This window comes from Lepidochelys kempii, chromosome 10 (genome assembly GCF_965140285.1).
Source record: "Lepidochelys kempii isolate rLepKem1 chromosome 10, rLepKem1.hap1, whole genome shotgun sequence".
In the NCBI taxonomy this organism is placed as follows: domain Eukaryota; kingdom Metazoa; phylum Chordata; order Testudines; family Cheloniidae; genus Lepidochelys; species Lepidochelys kempii.
In genome coordinates, this window is record NC_136389.1 from 17,108,602 (window position 1) to 17,127,152 (window position 18,551).

Here is an 18,551-nt window from a genome sequence, read left to right on the forward strand (position 1 = left end):
GTTCTGAGGGGGGCTGTCAGGGGGTGGGAAGTGGGAGGGGGTGGATGGGGGCAGGGGCCAGGGTGTTTGGGGAGGCACAGTCTTCCCTACCCGGCCCTCCATACAGTTTTGCAACCCCGATGTGGCTTTCAGGCCAAAAAGTTTGCCCACCCCTGGTTTATACCCTGCCAGAAGCCTACCTTTCTAAAAAAAATATTTTGCTATAACACTGGATTTTCATTTTACTCAGTTTCTCTTGCATGCTTAGAAACAAAAACTTAATCTGTGGAGCTACATTATTCAGTTACCTAAGTATGGCGTATTACTTCTGGAAGGAGCTATTAGCCATCCATTCACAAGTAAACTGGGATTCAGACTCAGATCAATTTAAGCAAATCCGGGAGAGAGTTAGTATCGTGGAATCTGCATTCAGTACAGCAGTGTTCTATTCACAATTGATTGACTTTCAGTAGAGTGAAATTACTGTGATGCAGACTGCAGGGGAAAGTGGCAAAGTGGACCTGCAGGCAAATGGGAGCAATGGCACCAGACAGATTGTATATTTAATTATCAAAGAGCTATAACAGTAATGTCAAGTAGCATTTGGCTTTTTAAACAAGCAGCCCTTTATAGTATTTGGGGGAAAAATAAACACAATTAAGCGAACCCTTAAAAAAATGAACTTGTGAAGATAGCACTGTTAAATCAGAGCTGGTCTTGACAAACGTTAAATGGATACTTGCCCCCATATACAAATGGTATGTCAAACGATGCAGATTACCTAAAAGATGTTAAGGATTTGGAATGTTGGAAACCACAGGATGCCTGCTCCTTCTCATGTCCAGTATCTAAGAAGTCTCTTCCATCTCTAGATTCTAGCAAACTGAATGGGATAATGAGGGGAAAATTTTGTTTTTTTCCGAGGGGGAAAACCAGAGCCATAATGGCTGAGTTGCAGTATATCATGTGAACTGTGAAACTAACCGCCTTCCCTACCACCGTCAGAACAAATGATCAAAGCAAGATAAACATATATGAGTTTATTGCATGTGGGATGAGAGAAAATATATTGATTAAATTGTTGTGGCTTAGCCCCAGCAGCACAGGCTTCGGTACTGGCTGTGCAAGCCTGCCTGCTACGCTGGGTACGTATTTGGACGGCCAGCAAACACTGCAGTTTGTGCGTCACTGCTATTGGTACCTGTGATAGCTAGACTAAAGCTAGCTCCAGTATAACTAACGTGCTGCAGCCACACCTCTGATTGCAGTGTAAACATCCCCTTCGTTTCTGAAGCAATCATTTGCCGTTGGTACCACTTCTGGTAGTGGTAACTGGCAATTGCCTTACAATTACAGGTCCAAGTCCTGAAGCACTTACAACCTGAACAGACAAGGAGCAGGAAGGAATAACACATACTTCTCTATTTGCCTTTTTTGTATTTTACATTGGTTACTTACTCTTCCTTTTTTCATCTCTCACTGGTTCCAGGTTGTGGAAGTAAAGTAACAGGGAAGCTGTAATGAAAAGGCACTAAAAGTCCAGTTTCTCATTGGAGGCTGTTGCTTAATTGGCAGAGGCAAGATACAAGCCAATAGTTGTGACTGGAGGAGCAGAAATAAGATATACAATTCTGTACTTTGAGTTACTCTGATTTTCTAAAATGTTTAAGCCCTAAAACTGCTGCCCTTTGGCATGATAGTTGTCAAGGGATTTCTTTTAGTTTTAATCTGAATCTTTTTGCATTGGTAAAATATGCTCTGTAAAAAAGTTGTAACTTTCATAATTTGATTAGAATGAAGTGGCTACAAAAGAAATTATGGTGTTTGGTTTAAATTTATAAACTGAAATTGGGAGTATTAACTCCTTAGTATGTGTGTGAAACTTTCTTGGAAAATCCCCCCGCAGTCCCTCACACTCCTTCTCTCCCAAGGGACTGGGATAGGTACTTGAAACCATGAATAATAGCTCCTCTATTAAATACATATTATTATCTTCCAGGAAAGATGCATCTCCAGTTTTAACCACCTTCCCCCTCTGTAAACATGCATACATGCAAACATACATGGAAACAAAAAACTAGATTTTGAATGTTGGTCAGAAACTGACCAAAGCCAACAAAAAGCCAAAGTTAATGCTGGGGCTTCCAACAGAACATAGTGTCCTTGGCTGATGTTGCTTTGTTTCACAGTCTTGTATTCTGTATGTTAAGTGTATCATGGTTTTTTAAATGATTTCCTCTAAAATATTTCTCGGTTGGAGTAGTCTGTCTTGATGAATTCTGCACATGAATCAACCTCTTTGTAACCTATGTTACAGTAAGAATTTTAGGAATTTCCTTTATTAGGACGCGTTAGTGTACTGCAGCTGCTGAGTGAGCTGCATTGATTTCTAGGTAAAGCAACAGACCTTAGTTGAAATTGCCTGTATTTATGGCATACACTAGCTTTCTGTACATTATTCCTCTTCAGTAAGCAAAGCTTAAACTCCTGAAGTTAGTCTCTTGTTTGTTCTTCTGTGAATGTTACTTAACTACTTAATATGGTCTCTGTGGGAAAACAGTGATTTGATTTTAAACCTTATTTCCAGGTTAGTCGACTCCCACTGATGGCATGTTGAAGTTCATTGAACAGCAGCTGAGAGGGCGTCTGATCAGAAGGGGACTGCTCTAAAAGCTGGGCTTGCAACAACATGGGCCAGTGTGTCACTAAGTGCAAGAATCCTTCTTCCACCCTTGGCAGCAAAAATGGAGATAGAGAATCTAGCAGCAAGTCTCATGGCAAAAGAAGTGCAGTTCACAAAGAAGAACATACCTCAGTATGTGTGAAATCCTCTGGCGACATACTTGTCAATGGGACAAAGAAAACGGATACTGCTTTAGACTCTAGTCAACCTTCAACTTTCTCTGGGGATGCAAAGAAAGAGCCTGTTTCCGGCACAGAAGAATCTTCAGCCCAAAGGATTGGGGAATTGTTTAGGAGATACAAGGACGAACGGGAAGATGCCATACTGGAAGAAGGCATGGAACGTTTTTGCAATGACCTCTGTGTTGACCCCACTGAATTTAAAGTGCTAGTCTTGGCTTGGAAATTCCAGGCAGCTACCATGTGCAAATTTACAAGGTTAGTTCCTACAGCACTTGTAAATAGAATATATTTGAACATATAAAATATCTTCTATATACTGGTGAGAAACCCTGTTAACTTTGAATGCTCATTCCTTTTAAATATGTAATTTGATTGAACTTAAGCAAACAAAAAAGTAGTTATGAAAGGAAATGCCATTCATTTTCTGCAACACGTCAGTCTTCTGTGCTTGAAGGCACACTTCAGAAATTTTGCTGCCTATGGTGAAAAGTGCATTAGAAATCTCCGAACTTCAGTATAACGCTGACATATCACAATCAGTCTTATCCTCTTGAGTACCAACTTGATAGTAATGTTAGATACTGCTGAAACTGATCTTTACTTTAATGCAGATAAGAGAAATGTAATGTAAAGTTAGCTACTAACATCTGTGTAATCCACTGCACTTACTTGCTATTACCGTTCCGATAAAACAGCATGCTAAGTAAATTAATCTCCTGTACAAGGTTCCCAGACTGCCAGTGTTGTACGTGGCATTTGTGCATTCTAGGAGCTAGAGACCAAACCGTTTTTCCTTGTTTTTACATTTTTATATAGTGTCTTTCATGCTGGTCAGCAGCAATGCTTTTAAACACTATATATTTACAGCACCACTGAAATGTAGCTTTCTCTGAGGTGGAGGGTGGCAACCAGTTGCCTTTTAGCACATTTCACAGTATTGGGGAGAAGGGAAACTTATATTTATACTCCTGAGGGAATTCTGCACCCAAAAAAAAATTCTGTGCACAATATTTTAAAATTCTGCAAATGTTATTTGTCAATAAAGTGTGGAGGCTGGTTGCACAGAGGTGGGAGATCACCCTGCAGTCTCCTCCCCCACCTCCAGACGCAGACTTGGCAGTGAGGTTGCACGCGAACCTGACACAGTGCAAGGGCTGGGCTTGTCCCAGAAACACCCTGGGGCCCTGCCCCTCTGCACCAGGTGTGGGCAGGCAGGCTCAGCTCAGCAGGATCCAAGTGTGGAGGGGCTTAGTGTGGGGGGGGCAGGTGTGGTGTGAGAGGGTTCTGTGGGGGGGGGGGGATCTGGATGCACAGGAGCTCATGGGGTGGGAGAGACTTTGCAGGAGGGTCCAGGTGAAAGTGGTTGGGTGTCAGATGGGGAGTCTGGGCGCTGGGAGAATGGGGTTTGGTGGGGTGGGGGTCCCGGTGCAGCTGGTTGGGGCTTAGTGGGGTGGGGATCCAGGTGTGGGGGGCTCAGTGGGGTGGTCAAGATGCATGGGGAGGGTTCGAGTGCGGGGTGGCTCTGTGGGTGGTGGTTTTAGTGCAGGAGTGGGGGTACAGATGTAGGAGGGAGGGGCTCAGCAGGGGTCCATAGGTAGGGGCTTGGTGGGATGGGAGTTTGCAGGGGTTCTGGATGCAGGATTGGGGGAGTTCAGCAGGGAGGTCTGGGTGAGGAGGAGTCCGGATGCATGGGGTTGGGCTGAGGGGCGACCTCTCCCCCCACGGCCAAGGAGCGATGGGGGCAGGAAGTGGGGCAGGGTGTGGAGCCGGGGAAGGTTTCTGGGGGTGGGTCTGACCCAGCCCCAGGGCCTTGGCCACTCTGTGCAGGGGAAGTTCACTCCTCCCCCCAACCCTCAGCCCAGCTGGGAGCAACAGGTGAGCCTGGTGCAGGGTAGGAGCCACAAGCTGGAAGCTTGTCAGGGGCAGTTTGGGTGCAGGGGGTGGGGGGATTCTGGGAGTGAGGGGGGTGAGGCTCAGTGTGGGGGTCTGGGTATGAGGGGTCTGGATGCATAGGGGTTGGGCAGATGTGGGGTGGGTCTGACCGGCGCAGGCTAAGGCATCCCCAGCTCCCTCTGCCCTGTGATTTACCTCTGTGCCCGCTGCTCTGGGTGCCCAAAACCACAGACTGGTGCTGCTGGGGAGGGCCACAAGACCGTTCTTGCGGCTTCCATTTGCTTCCCCATCAAAAAAAGTCATTTTTTTGTGGGGAAGCAAAGAAATCTGCAGATGACATGAATTCTGTGCCCACGCAGTGGTGCAGAATTTCCCCACAAGTATACTTAAAAACCCAACCAACCAAAATCCTGAGGCTTTTCAATGCCCAGTCAGAGAAGACAGATCCTCTCTTCCGAATATTTAGATATGTAGTCGCTTTAATGAAATAGTTAGTGGTCATAATTTCAAAAGATTTAAACTGTTTGCATAGCACACTAATGGGTAGCCTCCCATTAGATGCTGGAGGTTGGGCTTTCCAGTCCTACACTACCAACAAATAATCCCAGGATTATTGCACTTTGTCCTAGGAAGTTCCAGTGCCCAGTAACTTTGCTGTGTCTGTGCAATTCCCTCATGACTACTAGCCATGGCCGCTGGGAAGTAAAGGAGTTGGTATATCAAGTCTTATGCATGGCACTGCGCAACTGACTATTAGGCTGGCTCCATTCAGCACCAATATAATGCTCTTCCTGCTGCAGACTCCCTGAGTGATATCCTTTCACCAGTAGAATAGCTACCATATGTAGCAGTAGGTTTCAGGCAGCCTGGCTTGCATTGGGTGGATTGTTTCTCAAAGTACAGCTTCTAGTTTTTTCTCTAAACAGAGAAATTCAAGATCTCATTGCTGTCTTCCCCCTGCCCACAAAGAAAAGTCCGCGATCCGCTCATTATCGTATGAAAGCTAACCATACGAACTGGATGGGTCATGGCGCTAGTAGAAGAACAGATCCTTCGAACTGTAGATTGTCAGGTTAAAAATGGCCCTAGATTGTAGGAACTAAAAACCATTTGTATATAACTGTTCAGTAGCCTATGTAAATTGAGCTGGTGATCTCTGTTCAGTGCCTGGTGAGCAGGTGCCTGATCATTGACTCTCACAACCAGAACTCTCGTTTCACAGTCTTGGCAGAGGGACCGGAGACTGAAGGATCACTACAGTTGAAGTTGCTCCTTGACAGTGATGTCTGCAAAGCATTATTTAGGACAGGCACCCAGGGTGGCTTGCATTGATGTTGCCTGTACGATGCTTTGGTGGAAAAAACAGACTGAACCTTCACACCTGCCAATCTGGCATTTCTCCAGTGTTAAATTCCCGTAGAGGTAAAGATCAGAGGAAGGTGAAGCATTGCTCGTTCAGGGAGTAGTGAAGGCCACACAGAATAATCCCTTTCAAATGTTCATGGCACCGCAGTGGTGTAATTTACCAGTGCTGCAAACTTGGATTCAAAAGTAATTACAAACTTTTAAAATGCAAATTTCATCCTGAACAGGCTGCTTCGCAGCTCTCACTGCTGACATGTAAATACTTCAGATGAAAGGTGGGTGTGTGCTGAATTTGGCAGTACCTAGCCTTACTAGTCTTATCAAAGGAGGTAAATTTTTGACTTTAACTAGCTATACTCAGATAGGGTTTTATAGTCTGTGTGTGAAGGTACTAACAGATGGTTTTTCTTTTGCTAATAGGAAGGAGTTCTTTGAGGGCTGCAAAGCAATAAATGCGGACAGCATTGATGGCATTTGTTCTAGGTTCCCCAGCCTCTTAAATGAAGCCAAACAAGAAGATAAATTCAAGGATCTGTATCGTTTCACCTTTCAATTTGGCCTGGACTCTGAAGAAGGACAGAGGTCTTTACATCGGGAAATAGCCATTGCCCTTTGGAAGTTAGTCTTCACCCAAAATAACCCCCCTATATTGGACCAGTGGTTAAACTTCCTAATTGAGAACCCCTCAGGAATCAAGGGAATCTCCCGGGACACATGGAACATGTTTCTAAATTTTACTCAGGTGATTGGACCAGACCTTAGCAACTACAGTGAAGATGAGGCCTGGCCTAGTCTCTTTGATACCTTTGTGGAATGGGAAATGGAACGAAGGAAAAAAGAAGAGGAAACCAAATGTATTACATGTTCAGACACAGAGGGTCCGTGTATAGAAGAACAGACTTAACAGCATTTAAGCAGCAGTGACAGAAAGAACCTGTTGCCCTTCATTAAATGTAAACTCTGGACCTTTCTGGAAATTACTGAGGCTCCAGATTTTTCTACTTTACACCTTTCTCTGCCTTGTATTTGAAAGGGCTCTAAAATGCTGTATCATGGTTTAGGCACTTTCTTAATTTTGGTTATACCTTGCCCTGAAATATTTGACCCTGGCTACAAGTTAAAAACAGTTGTCTTTTTTTAAAAAAGATTTCAGATTAGTATAAATCTGACATTTCTTGCACAATGTAGATCTTTTTGTTAGGTTTAAATTAACATTGCTAAATTATACAGTGCCAGATTCAAGTTTTGTATACTACATCTATCAGGGCAGGTCTGTACTGTGTGTAGTGCTGTTTACACTGTTTAAATTTTAGGTTATATTAATTTTAAGGTTTTATACCAACATGAATAGCAGTGTTAACTGCTAGCTACAAATGCATTAATTCCCAGATAAGGCTCTAAAAACAACGTAAGTGACTGCTTTTTGTAATATGGCTAAAACCCATTTTAAGCTAACTCTCAGAAAACATGAGTTCAGGTCATTCTATTTTTGGAGTATTGAACTAAATGTTGGATTTTATTTATGAAAACATACTGTACCTGTCAGTCAACTGAATTGTAGTTAACACTTTGTATCTAAATTAGTTAAGCATCACATGCAAAAGAGCAGTGCTACCTCAGTTTTACTGGAAGGAGACTTCCTTTCTGCTGAAGAGTCATTCATATTTTTATGGTTATGTGAAAATACTTTGGAGCCAAAGGTTCTGCTTCTTATGGCTGTTAAACATTAACAGAAGCGCAAAAGCTGCTTTCAAGGAAAACTGTGGTATGTTAAATCTGCTTTAATTTACACTTGATCTGTATCTTAAGTATGATCAACTTACTTGTCTGGCAAGTGCAGTATATCTGTGTAGGGATGATCTCTTGTATTCATGTTGACAAACCAATTTTTTAACCTATACTTAATTGTTAAAGCATAGTTACACCCCTCCAAATTTTCTGGGGCAACAACAACATTGGCACTCAATGAAAAAGTGAGTTCTTTAATGTGTTCTTAATGACAACACTGTAGACAATTCATTTTTAGTCTGATTTAATAATGTTTAAATAGGACTCAATTTATTGTTTTAAATTACCTGTACTGGGATTATTTGCCTGTTAAGACCTAAAAAGGGAGTTTTATTAACACTGGTTGACATTTTTTTGGTTATTGATGCTACCTTTTTTAATTTTAATATATCAGCTTTTTTATACTTCTTGGTAAAAGGGATAACTGCTGAGGCTTTCTATTAAGCGAAGCATTGGCTCCATATATTTGATACATTTCTATTATACAACTTTATTTTCAGAGTTGTAATTCAGGATCATAAAATGGCTTAAATTAAAAAAAAAAAAAAGGAACTGCTGAGCAATTAGTTCATATTGTCCAATGGTTTTTGTGCTGTAGGGCTCTTTAAAACAAATTGTAAATTGCTACCATGCATCCCAGTGCCCAGGAAGAGCCCCTGCGGACTCTCACAATGGTCACTGCATGCTAGCAAATCCAGTGGCAAGATCTGTTTTGAGATCCTGCATCATTAACAGTGCTTGTGTAATTAAACTAAAGTACATATCTGTTTAAGAAGATATGCTCAAATTACATCTTCTCACCATGATGAGAGGTCAATGTTCTATTTCTTTAGCAAGTGCTGAGTGCATTAGGGATGTGTAAAAATTATGGAAAACTAATGTTGCTCCCATTTCAAGTATAACAGAGGTTGTCAACTTGCAGGAGAAACACAAAATTTAGGACTTGGTTCCTGGTAATTAAATATATGCTGAAGCTTTGTGTACATTTTGTCTGTATACTGGCAAAATCGTCTTAGTGTAGACATTTATACCAGTAAACAGGTGCTTTTGCTGGTATAAGCATTCTGGTTTGGTAAGCAAATTAAGCAAGAGTACTTTTTTGACAGTAAAGCTGTATCTATATTAGGCCCTTTGGTGACACAGCTATGGTTGAGGGTGGTGATGTGAGAAATCGCACCTCAAACCAACATTTCTATGCCAGCAAAACCTTTAAGTGTAGACTGGTCTGAGCATAAATGGAGAAACCCTTTATTTATAACTTTAAGGCTACACATGTATTATGTTAATGATCTAGTATCTTGGTTTTTTTTGTTGGTTTTTTTTGGTTAAATCACTTTACTTCCTCTTAAAAAGAACTTAAAATGTCCAAAGTTTGAAAATTGGTTGCTCATTGTATACTTATTGCATGCACGTAAGTACTGAATTGTGACAGTCATTACTTAATAGACTGTAATGGCTTCAAAGGATTATGGCCTAGAAACTGAAGAGTGGTTTTTAAGGTCTGATCTAAATATGGATTGGGGTACAGAGGAAAATTCTACAGCACACCAAGGGTTAGCCATTAGGTGTAATTCAGGGTGGTTTGCCAAGGCAGGATGGTGACGGTAGTTGTGTGAAAGAGGGGAAATTCCGGTTGAAAAAAAATGCAAACCTGGGTGGCTTGGTGCCATGCTGTTGTAACAAAAGGAAAGCCCTGTTCTATAGTTATTTACTCTACCAGGAATCATTCCAGCCTATTGGATACCAAACACTTATAATGCTAGCCAAATCTATCTTGAAAAAAAGCCATTTATTTTTGTTCTATACTAAATTTCACTTTTGGATTACAAAAGAGAAACAATACAAAAAGTCAAGGTTGGGATTTTAAAACTGATACAAACCCAGGACTACAAAGACTAACAATCTGTTCTTTGCTTGAGTTGTGCAACTTTACACGACAATGTGAGTGACAGTACTTGTTCTGGATTGCCTGACATTTTGATGATCCTAAACATCAAATATAGCTTGCTTTTTAATGCTCACTATATTGGATTGGAGTTTTGTACATGTTTCTGGGAAACCTTTATTAATCCTGGAGCCTCTGAGAGTGTCCTTATTTAATGGTTGAACTGTGAACTTCCACGGAATAGACCAAATATATTCATATTTTTCATAAATATATATAAAATCTTTAAAGTGTAGATTAAGGGTTATAAATGGGCATGATGCTGATGAGATTCTTGAAACCATTAGGATTTCTTTGTGTTGCTGATCTTTAAAAAAGTATAGCTACAACTTGATGATGTTGTGAAACTGCTATATCTTGAGGTAAGTAGCTGCAGAGATATGCATTGCAACTTTGTCATCAACTGGGAAAATGGTCTGATAGCCAAGCTTCGTGTCATTTTATTGCCTTCCTTTCTACACCTAAAGAATGTGACTTATGTAAAAACACTGAGTTTCAGACAGCTACATAGTATTGTGGCTCAGAACACATTTAAAATTTAGTATCCCAAATTAATTGACACTCCATCCTGCAAACTCCTTATTCATGTGAGTAATGCCATTGAGGTCAAATAGGACTAGTTTCGCAAGTAAAGGATCCTTTGCAGGATCATGCACATTTGGTGATGGTCATGAGCGTGACTGAGAATACATTAAATGAGACTAGATGGTGAATATGTGAATCCATTTGCTGCAGGTGCTATTCTAAATGGATTAATATTAGTGCAATTCTACTATACAAACCACAGGAAAATAAAACTAGAAACAATAACTCAGCTTATCACATGTTCTAGGAAATGGTTATAACCCAAGAGAATAGTTCTTGGTATTGACATGAGACGGTCTCAATATGAATATCCCTTTCATTATATTTATATAATGTAAATAAAACTAACCTCTTAGTTTATAAACATTTTATGAAACTGTGTTGAACAAGGAAACTCCATCTCTAGTCTCTGGTGATTAAAGTCACTTCAGCTCTGATATTATGGCAGCTGAAATTATATCCTTCTCATTCATGGCATAGCCTTGTAAGTTTCCAGGTCTTGCAGCTTTGTGTTCTACAGTATGATGTCACAGACAGCCTTAATTAATTGGGTACCAGACTCTACTCCTGGGCTGAATTTTATGGAAAGGTGTGCATGTCTGAGGGCAGAATTTAGCCCTTCATGTTTAAAAATGAACCTCAGACACTACCTAAAGTGTCTTTAAAAAAAATTCTTCAGTTTAGTATTTCATTAAAAGACCAAACACACACACACTGAAGAATATGTACTCTAAATTGCTGTATATGTTTAAAGTTAGGTGTCTGCTTAATTTTGTTGTAGTCAGGCGCGCACACATGCATGTATGTAATAATCTTTCTCTCTCCAAACTATTGACAATATGAATCCAGAGATTCAAATTTCACTCTATAACCGCAATAAAATACATCAGACTGTAAGACAGAAGGCTTTAATTCATTCACCATGTAATACCTGGTTGTTGATCTGTTCTTAGATTTACTGAGTGGTTAAGTGTCACCATTCTTTCCTTCCAAGATTTTATATCCGGATAACTAATCTACTTCATTATATTGACGTTAGGTATTATCTGTCTCCTTAAGTTCACTGCAGTCTTCAAAATACTGCTAGTAATGTGCATGCAGCTTCATTGAATCTTATAAGGGACCATTCCCATGTATCTAAAAAACCCAGAACCATGTCAAACTGCTGAATGAGTTTAGGTCATTCAGGATGTTAGCTATTCTACAATGTTGGAGAAATACAGTGCACTGCAATGCAGTGATCAAAGTCATGCTTGTGGAGTTGGGGTTCCCCTCCGCTCCCATTTGGGCTAGAGTATATCAGTAACAAACAGGCCTTCCCTGGGAGATCAAAAAGCCGTTCCTTAAGAGCGAACAGGGTGGCCTATTCAATTTGTTTCTTAGAATGTGTTAACAACCCACCCAATGCAGTACCATGAGAAATGTTTGTATATTTCATTGCCCTCCTTCCATGTTAGGCTGTAACTCGGGTGGGCAAACTATGGCCTGGGGGCCACATCCAGCCCTTCAGACATTTTAATCCGGCCCTCAAGCTCCCGCCGGGGAGCAGGATCCGGGGCTTGCCCTGCTCTGCGCATGCTATGGCTCTTGGAAGCAGCAGCATGTCTCCCCCCCCCCCCCCGGCTCCTACGGGTAGAGGCAGCCAGGGGGCTTTGCATGCTGCCCCTGCCCCAAGCGCTGCCCCCACAGCTCCCTTTGGCCTGGAACCATGGCCAACAGGAGCTGCAGGGGTAGCATCTGAGGACGGGGCAGCACCTGAGGACAGGGCAGCATGCTGAGGTGCCTGGCTGCGCCTCTGCGTAGGAGCCAGTGTGGGGAACATGCTGCTGCTTTCAGGAACTGCTTGAGGTAAGTGCCACCTGGAGCCTGTGCCCCGACCCCTTGCCCCAGCCCTGATCCCTCCTGGCCTCTGAACCCCTTGACCCCACCCCTGAGCCCGTACCCCCAGTCCGGAGCCCCCTTCTGCACCCTGAATTCATTTCTGGCCCCATCCCAGAGCCCGCACCCCAACTCCCAATTTTGTGAGCATTCATGGCCCGCTATATAATTTCCATACGCAAATGTGGCTGTCAGGCCAAGAAGTTTGCCCATCCCTGCTGTAACTAGCATTTTAATCAGTTTTGCACCTTCCATTTGTTTGGACCAATTCAGCTTCAATAGCTGTGTCCATTCTCCTGCCTCTCAAGATCAACATGTAATTTTATGTTCAAAGAAAAGCTAAGAAGTTCTTAAATTGTTAGAGATGGTGGCATGCCAGTTTAACTCTTGCTTTGTTTTAATCCGTTTGGATGTTGTCTTCATGAGCCACAATTTATTCCCTCCCATTCAAAATGTACAGCAGAATTGCTCTCTGGGTAAGCCTGATGTAAACGTTACACAGCAGCTAGTGCAGCTATAAGACCATTCTTCCAAACTCAGAGCTGTTGTGGGTTTCCCCCTAGTGAGTATGTAATTCATTTGACCTCTTGCACTATCTGTGAAGAAGCAAAATAAAATAAAAAATTGGGAATTTGTGAAGCAACAGGCTTGAACAGACTAGTTCTGCAAACAGCTTGCCTTAAATGATCTATGGAATTCATAGCAATTCCTCTCTAGTATAGTAATCAACCTTTCTGTCTTCAGTTTTATGTAAGTATAACTGTTTTTTGTACAATTTTTAAGCTCTTACCTTTGCATAGTTGCACTCTTCAAATAAGTTCCCTCTGGATATTTGCAGATAGCTCTATACACAGGCAGAAAAGCATTTTGTCTTTGTTCATGCTAGAACTTTATTTTTCCTTAAATTATATTTTTGGAGCTGAAAGTTACCTGCTGTGGAATACATATTTACTTGAATATTGCCATTTATGCAGAACCAGCACTGAAACTTGTTTTGCTCTCCCTGGTTTACTAAACAGAACAAGTCCTGCATGACAGAAATGACAGATCTGCATGAAATTCCAGCAGAGCTCAAGGCTGGCTGCTGTTACACTTATGGGAATACAGTACTAGCAGTAGAGGACTTTACAGCATAGTGCTTAATATTTTAAGGCTAAAATTTCTAGAGTACCTGTAAACAGTGATCTGAAAAGTGTTTGCTCTTTAAAGGATATTTTAACTATCAGATGATGAATGAAAGGGAAAAAGGGAGGCAGGAGCAGATTAAGGACCTAATCCTGTTTGTTGCTGAGCATCTTCAGTTCCTGGAGAAATTGCTGCTTGAGCTTTTAGGACTGATGCCTAAAGCTGGATATTTGGGATCCATGATGGCTCGTGTGAGGGACTGTAGCAGCAGTGAGTCAGTGTGTGTGAGGGCAAGGTCAAGGAATATTGTCTGGAAGTGGACTGCTGAGTAAAATAGTTTGTAGAGAGCAAGGTTTGTTCTTTTAACATTTAATATTTGGATGGATCTGAGCCCAGCTAAATTTGCCTGTGACAGGAGGAATCTTGTTTATATCGTTTATATACTCCCAGAGAAATAACCTAGATCTGTTCAGCTTTGGACAACTTCATTTGGCTTTCACTCAATCATATGTGAACACAATTGGCTTAATATTTGTTCTCCAGTATCTATGTAACAAGTCAGTGCACTTGATTCCCTTTAAGAGGCATTCCTGCTTAAAACCAGCAGGGAGAGATAAAAAACTTGTCAGAGGAGAACACTCCACCATAGTTACACAGATGGGAATAGTCATAGGATTCATGTTATTGCCTTTGGATTTACCTAAAAGATACCCAATGCCCCATCCAATAGTCTTCTGAGTGTTCGAAAATACTAATATGTCGTGTCTACAGGGCCATGCTTTCTCTCATATATGTATCAGATGTGCCATGCTTGAAATTGGTTGGGATGCATCCTGTTTCATGCTGTTCCTTTTTTTTTTTTTTAAGGGATAGAGCCAATTTGAAACTTTTTATAACATTCGTTCCAGGTACTATACCTGCTGCTTTGAGTCCCCTTGCCGATATTTGTGGTTTTACAGTTACACTTTTTCTCACCAGTTGTTACTGTGCGAACGTCCCACAGAGTGGAAACAGTGAAAGTGCTCTACAAAGTGCTGTCAAATGCACAAAGCAAACAAACTAAGAGATTCTATTTGGTTATAGTAGTCTTGGGTGTGATTTGTTTTTGCTTTTAAGCTGACTGTGTCCCTTATTAAATAAGAGCATTAAATGCAGTCTGGTTTTTCCTTTCTCTAAAAAGCAAGGTATTGGTTTGTCCATTACCAACTTCTTGTAGACCTTGTGCCAGATGTATATTAAATATTTTGGTGCTTTTTTCTAATCTGATCTGCCGTTCATTTACCTGTGAGACTGTAAAAATATTTCTGTATTTAAATTATCCCTTTAAAAAAATTCTTTAGTCACAATGTATTTTGACTACTGTAGCTCTGTAAATGTTTCAAAGCTTCTGGATTTCCTGTATTCCAGTAAGATTTGTGTGTGTGGGGGAAATAGCTACAGAAATTCAATCCACTGGAAAGGGAATTTGCAGCATTGTTCTGTGCATTACTGAACAAATGAACATTTTGGTGTTTACATAATGCACCTTTTGGCTGGTGTTCACTGTTTTGTGTTCAAGCTTTGTACAAATGTCTTATTTAAAGCCGAAGTCCTTTTTACATAAATTTTCAATTAAAAGGGGAAACTTTAATTTTTTTTAATGATTACAAATAGAATTGTTGCCAGCATTATTTGTCATCTCCATAACTTTTCAGACAGGATTCTGGATGTTTACCAACTAAATACTGTCTTCACTATTTGCAATGAAGTGACTGCTCCATTTAATTGCATGATGGAGAAACGAGCCTTTTACTTTGCAGTGCAGGAATCAAAGGCTATGTCCACACTGCAGCTGGGAGGGCACTTTCCAGCGCAAGTAGAAAGACCGTGCGTTAGCATGCTAGCTCGAGCAGAGCTAAAACTGCATTGTGGCCACAGTGGGACAGACAGTGGCTCAGGCTAGCTGCCGGAGTATGTACCCAATGGTTTGGGCCAATTGGTACTCGGGCAGCTAGTCTGAGCTGCTGCTCATGTCACTGTGGCCGCACTATTTTTAGTGCATTAGCTGGAGGAGAGCTAACGTGTATAGGTCTACCTGTGCTAGGAAGTGCTATCCTAGCTGCAGTGTCAACATACACCAAAGCATGGCTGGGTACAGCCAGCTATCAGTGGGGCCTCTATTTCCAAACAGTTCAGTCCAGCTCCCATTGGAGTCAGAATCTTGCTATTGATCTCAGTGGGAGCCAGATCAGTCTGTCATAGATTGGTCACCTGGCATCTTCTTCCCCTCCTATATTAAAATATGATGCAGCAGAGAAGTTGGGCCAAGGTCTGCTTGGAGTGGGGGATGGGATCCCAGGCAGGGAGCCAGTTTCAGCCATCTGATTCTCATGCTGCCGCTCCCCTGGTTTGGCTCTGTGTGTTCATCTAGATGTGTAGTGTTGGCAGCCTGGGGCTCCAACTCATCTGGAGGGGAGGGCATTCCATGTTCAATAATGTCCTTAGGGATATACTTCAGGAGTTCATAGTTTCTTCAATCCACAGCAGATCTCCCACTGATGTTAGTGAGAGCTTTGCATAGAGACTGCCAACAGTAGAGTCCTTGTCGTAATTAAACTTGTTGCTGTTTATTTGGCACCTTTGTCACATTCAGTATTGCTTCCCCTTTAGGCCACTGCTCTTTCTTTCCTTCTTTCAACAAATCCTGTCTGTACGTCTGGCATCCCAGGTATCTTCACTGATAGTTCTATGGTATTAATGCTTTCAGCTGACCCACAGAGGAGAGTTCCACCAGTCAAAGCACTGCCAATTCAGGAGGTACAGAAGGGGACAGAACTGCTTAATGGACAGTGGGAATCTTGCTTTTTCTTTCCTCTTAGCACAGACAATGGCTCTATTAATTGTTTTTGTTGGCACTTCCTTGGATGTATCAAGGTAGAGTGTAACTCACCTGATGAGTAACTTGAATTCCGTTGTCCCTGTGGAAAAATGGTGAGTGGGATGTGGTGGGGGGTGTTCTTCTAGCGCCATTGATTATTTTGGCCTGTCCTTAATCATGGCTTTACAACTGAATGCCTCTTCTCAGGACTGTGAGAGAGGAGAATTAATCAGACTGAACTCTTTCTAAAGTCACTTTCTCCAAACCATGCACACTTAACTGCTTTCTCTTACTGGAAAAAATGTTCCTCTTTCTACTGGAGCATTACTGTCAAATGAGATCTTGTTTAGTTTTTTGGGGGTCCTGATTTACTAACAGTTAGCAGCAACTAGTTAACCTGTGAGGACATAAAGCAAGCCATGATGGGGCGGGGAAATTATTTGTATCCTGCTAAAGACAGACCAACATCCTCTGCTCTCAGATATGAAACTTCCTCCAAAGCTGGGCCTAACCCAAAAGGTTACAATGCTGTTCCTCCTGCCTAGGAAAGTCTGCTGCTCTTTACCACTTTATGTAGGTGTGGGGTCCTGGTTTCCTATCTTCTGCCCAGTTTAACCTCATCATTATGCCTATGTGAATTTCACCCGTTAAGTACTTTTTCTTTGCTCCTGCTGCAGCCTGAGTTGTAATTTTTCCTCTTATGAGGAAAAAAGTGGAAATAGCCCAAGATGTGAATCATACTTTTATCTTCCCAAGGGCAAAGTAAAGTACTTTTCTATGCAGTACACAGCTACTTCATTGACACTGAAAAGCATAACACACCATCTATAATAGACTTAACATGAAATGTTAATTGAGGCCCAATTTCCAGAAGGCTCCACAACACCAATGTAGAGCTTCTACAACCACAAAGAAGCTTTCTGGGGGACAGATGTACATTAATTTTGCACAGTGCGTCTGTCAAGAAGAGGCCAAGTTAAGTGGAAACAGCCCAGCTGACAAGTATCCTTACAAGCCCTTTACAGACTTAAGCCACCTCTAGATAGGGGCCATTCAGCTTCTAGAAAAATGGACCACCGTGGCTTACCACGTTTGCCTTGGCAGTATCTGTGCACACAGAGCTCACTAAGCTGGCTCCCAGCCAGCCAAAAGTACCAAAGATAGAAGCATTAATAGAAGAAAGGTTTGCTGCACTAACCATTTTGAATTTTTATTTTTAAATGTTAAAAAAGTACATGGGCAGAGCCTATTGTTCTTGGGGGACAGAATTAATTTAAAAAAGCCTTAAAAGACGTTTGTAGAACCTGGCAGTCTAACAGGCACTGTTCCTGCTTTCTTCCTTTATTCCCATCAGACCAAGGCCAGAGAATGATCCATAAACACTGCAACATAAAGGAGAGAAATCTGTTACTTCTGTTCTTCAGAGCAAATGGTCAGTTGCAGTAAGCTCGCAGCTAATCAACATTCATCATGATGACCCCAGCTAGCTTCAAGAGGCTGAAAACTAGGCTGTGGTATTGTAGGGAGCTAGGCAGATTTACCCAAGAAAAGCTGTAGTGTATTCTTTATAACAATAAAATGTATTTGGGGCTAGATTCTCCCTTAGGTGGGAAAGGAGGGTCAACGCTCCTTGGTATGAGAGGAAACTTCTCCCAAGACTGGACAGTGACTCCATTCTCTGGAGCTAGGGGATACGCTGAGAGTCATGGTCTAAGGCTGCCATTCGGTCCTTGCTGGTGGAGCTACCTCCCACAGCCTGTTCTGCCAATGGGTCTGATCCTTGCAGCAGGCACCCTTGTTCGGGACCACTGGTTGCCTTCTCCCTTTGCTGTGCATGGGACCCAGCAGGAACTAACAGTTTGGAACTAGTGAGACTGTCATGTGCAGGGTTGAGGGGGGAAACGTGACAGGGAGAGTGAATCCAACCTCGAGTCTGGACCCTGCAGTAGGTTTCTCAGGGGGGCCATGTACAAAGAGCCCTTTTCTACACTCCTCCACTTGAGCTCTGATGAGTAATTAGGGAAAAAGGATGTGGTCTTCATCAGCAAATCACATAGAGGAGAAAATACAGCCATTAATTCACAGCTGCCCACAAGCAAATGCTCTCTACAACCCCAGGCTTATCTGCAGCAAAATGACTGCTTATACCCATAAACCCGCCTTCAAACATGATTCTACACCCAGGGTTTATGATCAAAGGACAGAGAAGAGAATTCAAAAATAGAGACTACAGAGGCTTATCCCAAAGTTCAGGCTTCCCCCAGGCCCAAT

General features: G+C 42.0%; 2 protein-coding genes across 11 annotated transcripts in view; one reads left to right on the forward strand and one right to left on the reverse strand.

The window, feature by feature from the left end:
- The window catches only part of DCUN1D3 (defective in cullin neddylation 1 domain containing 3), a 32,799-nt gene extending 18,058 nt beyond the window's left edge, over positions 1-14,741 (forward strand). For 2 of the 4 annotated variants that reach the window (XM_073362237.2, XM_073362236.2), the window contains 2 exons: positions 2,567-3,099; positions 6,523-14,741. In XM_073362237.2, coding sequence (XP_073218338.1) covers positions 2,669-3,099; positions 6,523-7,006 — 915 coding nt within the window. In that variant the 5' untranslated portion in view covers positions 2,567-2,668 and the 3' untranslated portion in view covers positions 7,007-14,741. Of the gene's footprint in view, positions 1-61; positions 3,100-6,522 lie in introns of those variants that run through there. The other 2 variants (XM_078854568.1, XM_073362239.2) reach the window with 2 other exon arrangements.
- A 2,268-nt stretch (positions 14,742-17,009) lies between these two features.
- The window catches only part of REXO5 (RNA exonuclease 5), a 33,645-nt gene continuing 32,103 nt past the window's right edge, over positions 17,010-18,551 (reverse strand). For 5 of the 7 annotated variants that reach the window (XM_073362224.1, XM_073362226.1, XM_073362225.1 and 2 more), the window contains one exon: positions 17,010-17,662. In XM_073362224.1, coding sequence (XP_073218325.1) covers positions 17,593-17,662 — 70 coding nt within the window. In that variant the 3' untranslated portion in view covers positions 17,010-17,592. Of the gene's footprint in view, positions 18,317-18,551 lie in introns of all 7 variants that reach the window. The other 2 variants (XR_012161130.2, XM_073362228.2) reach the window with 2 other exon arrangements.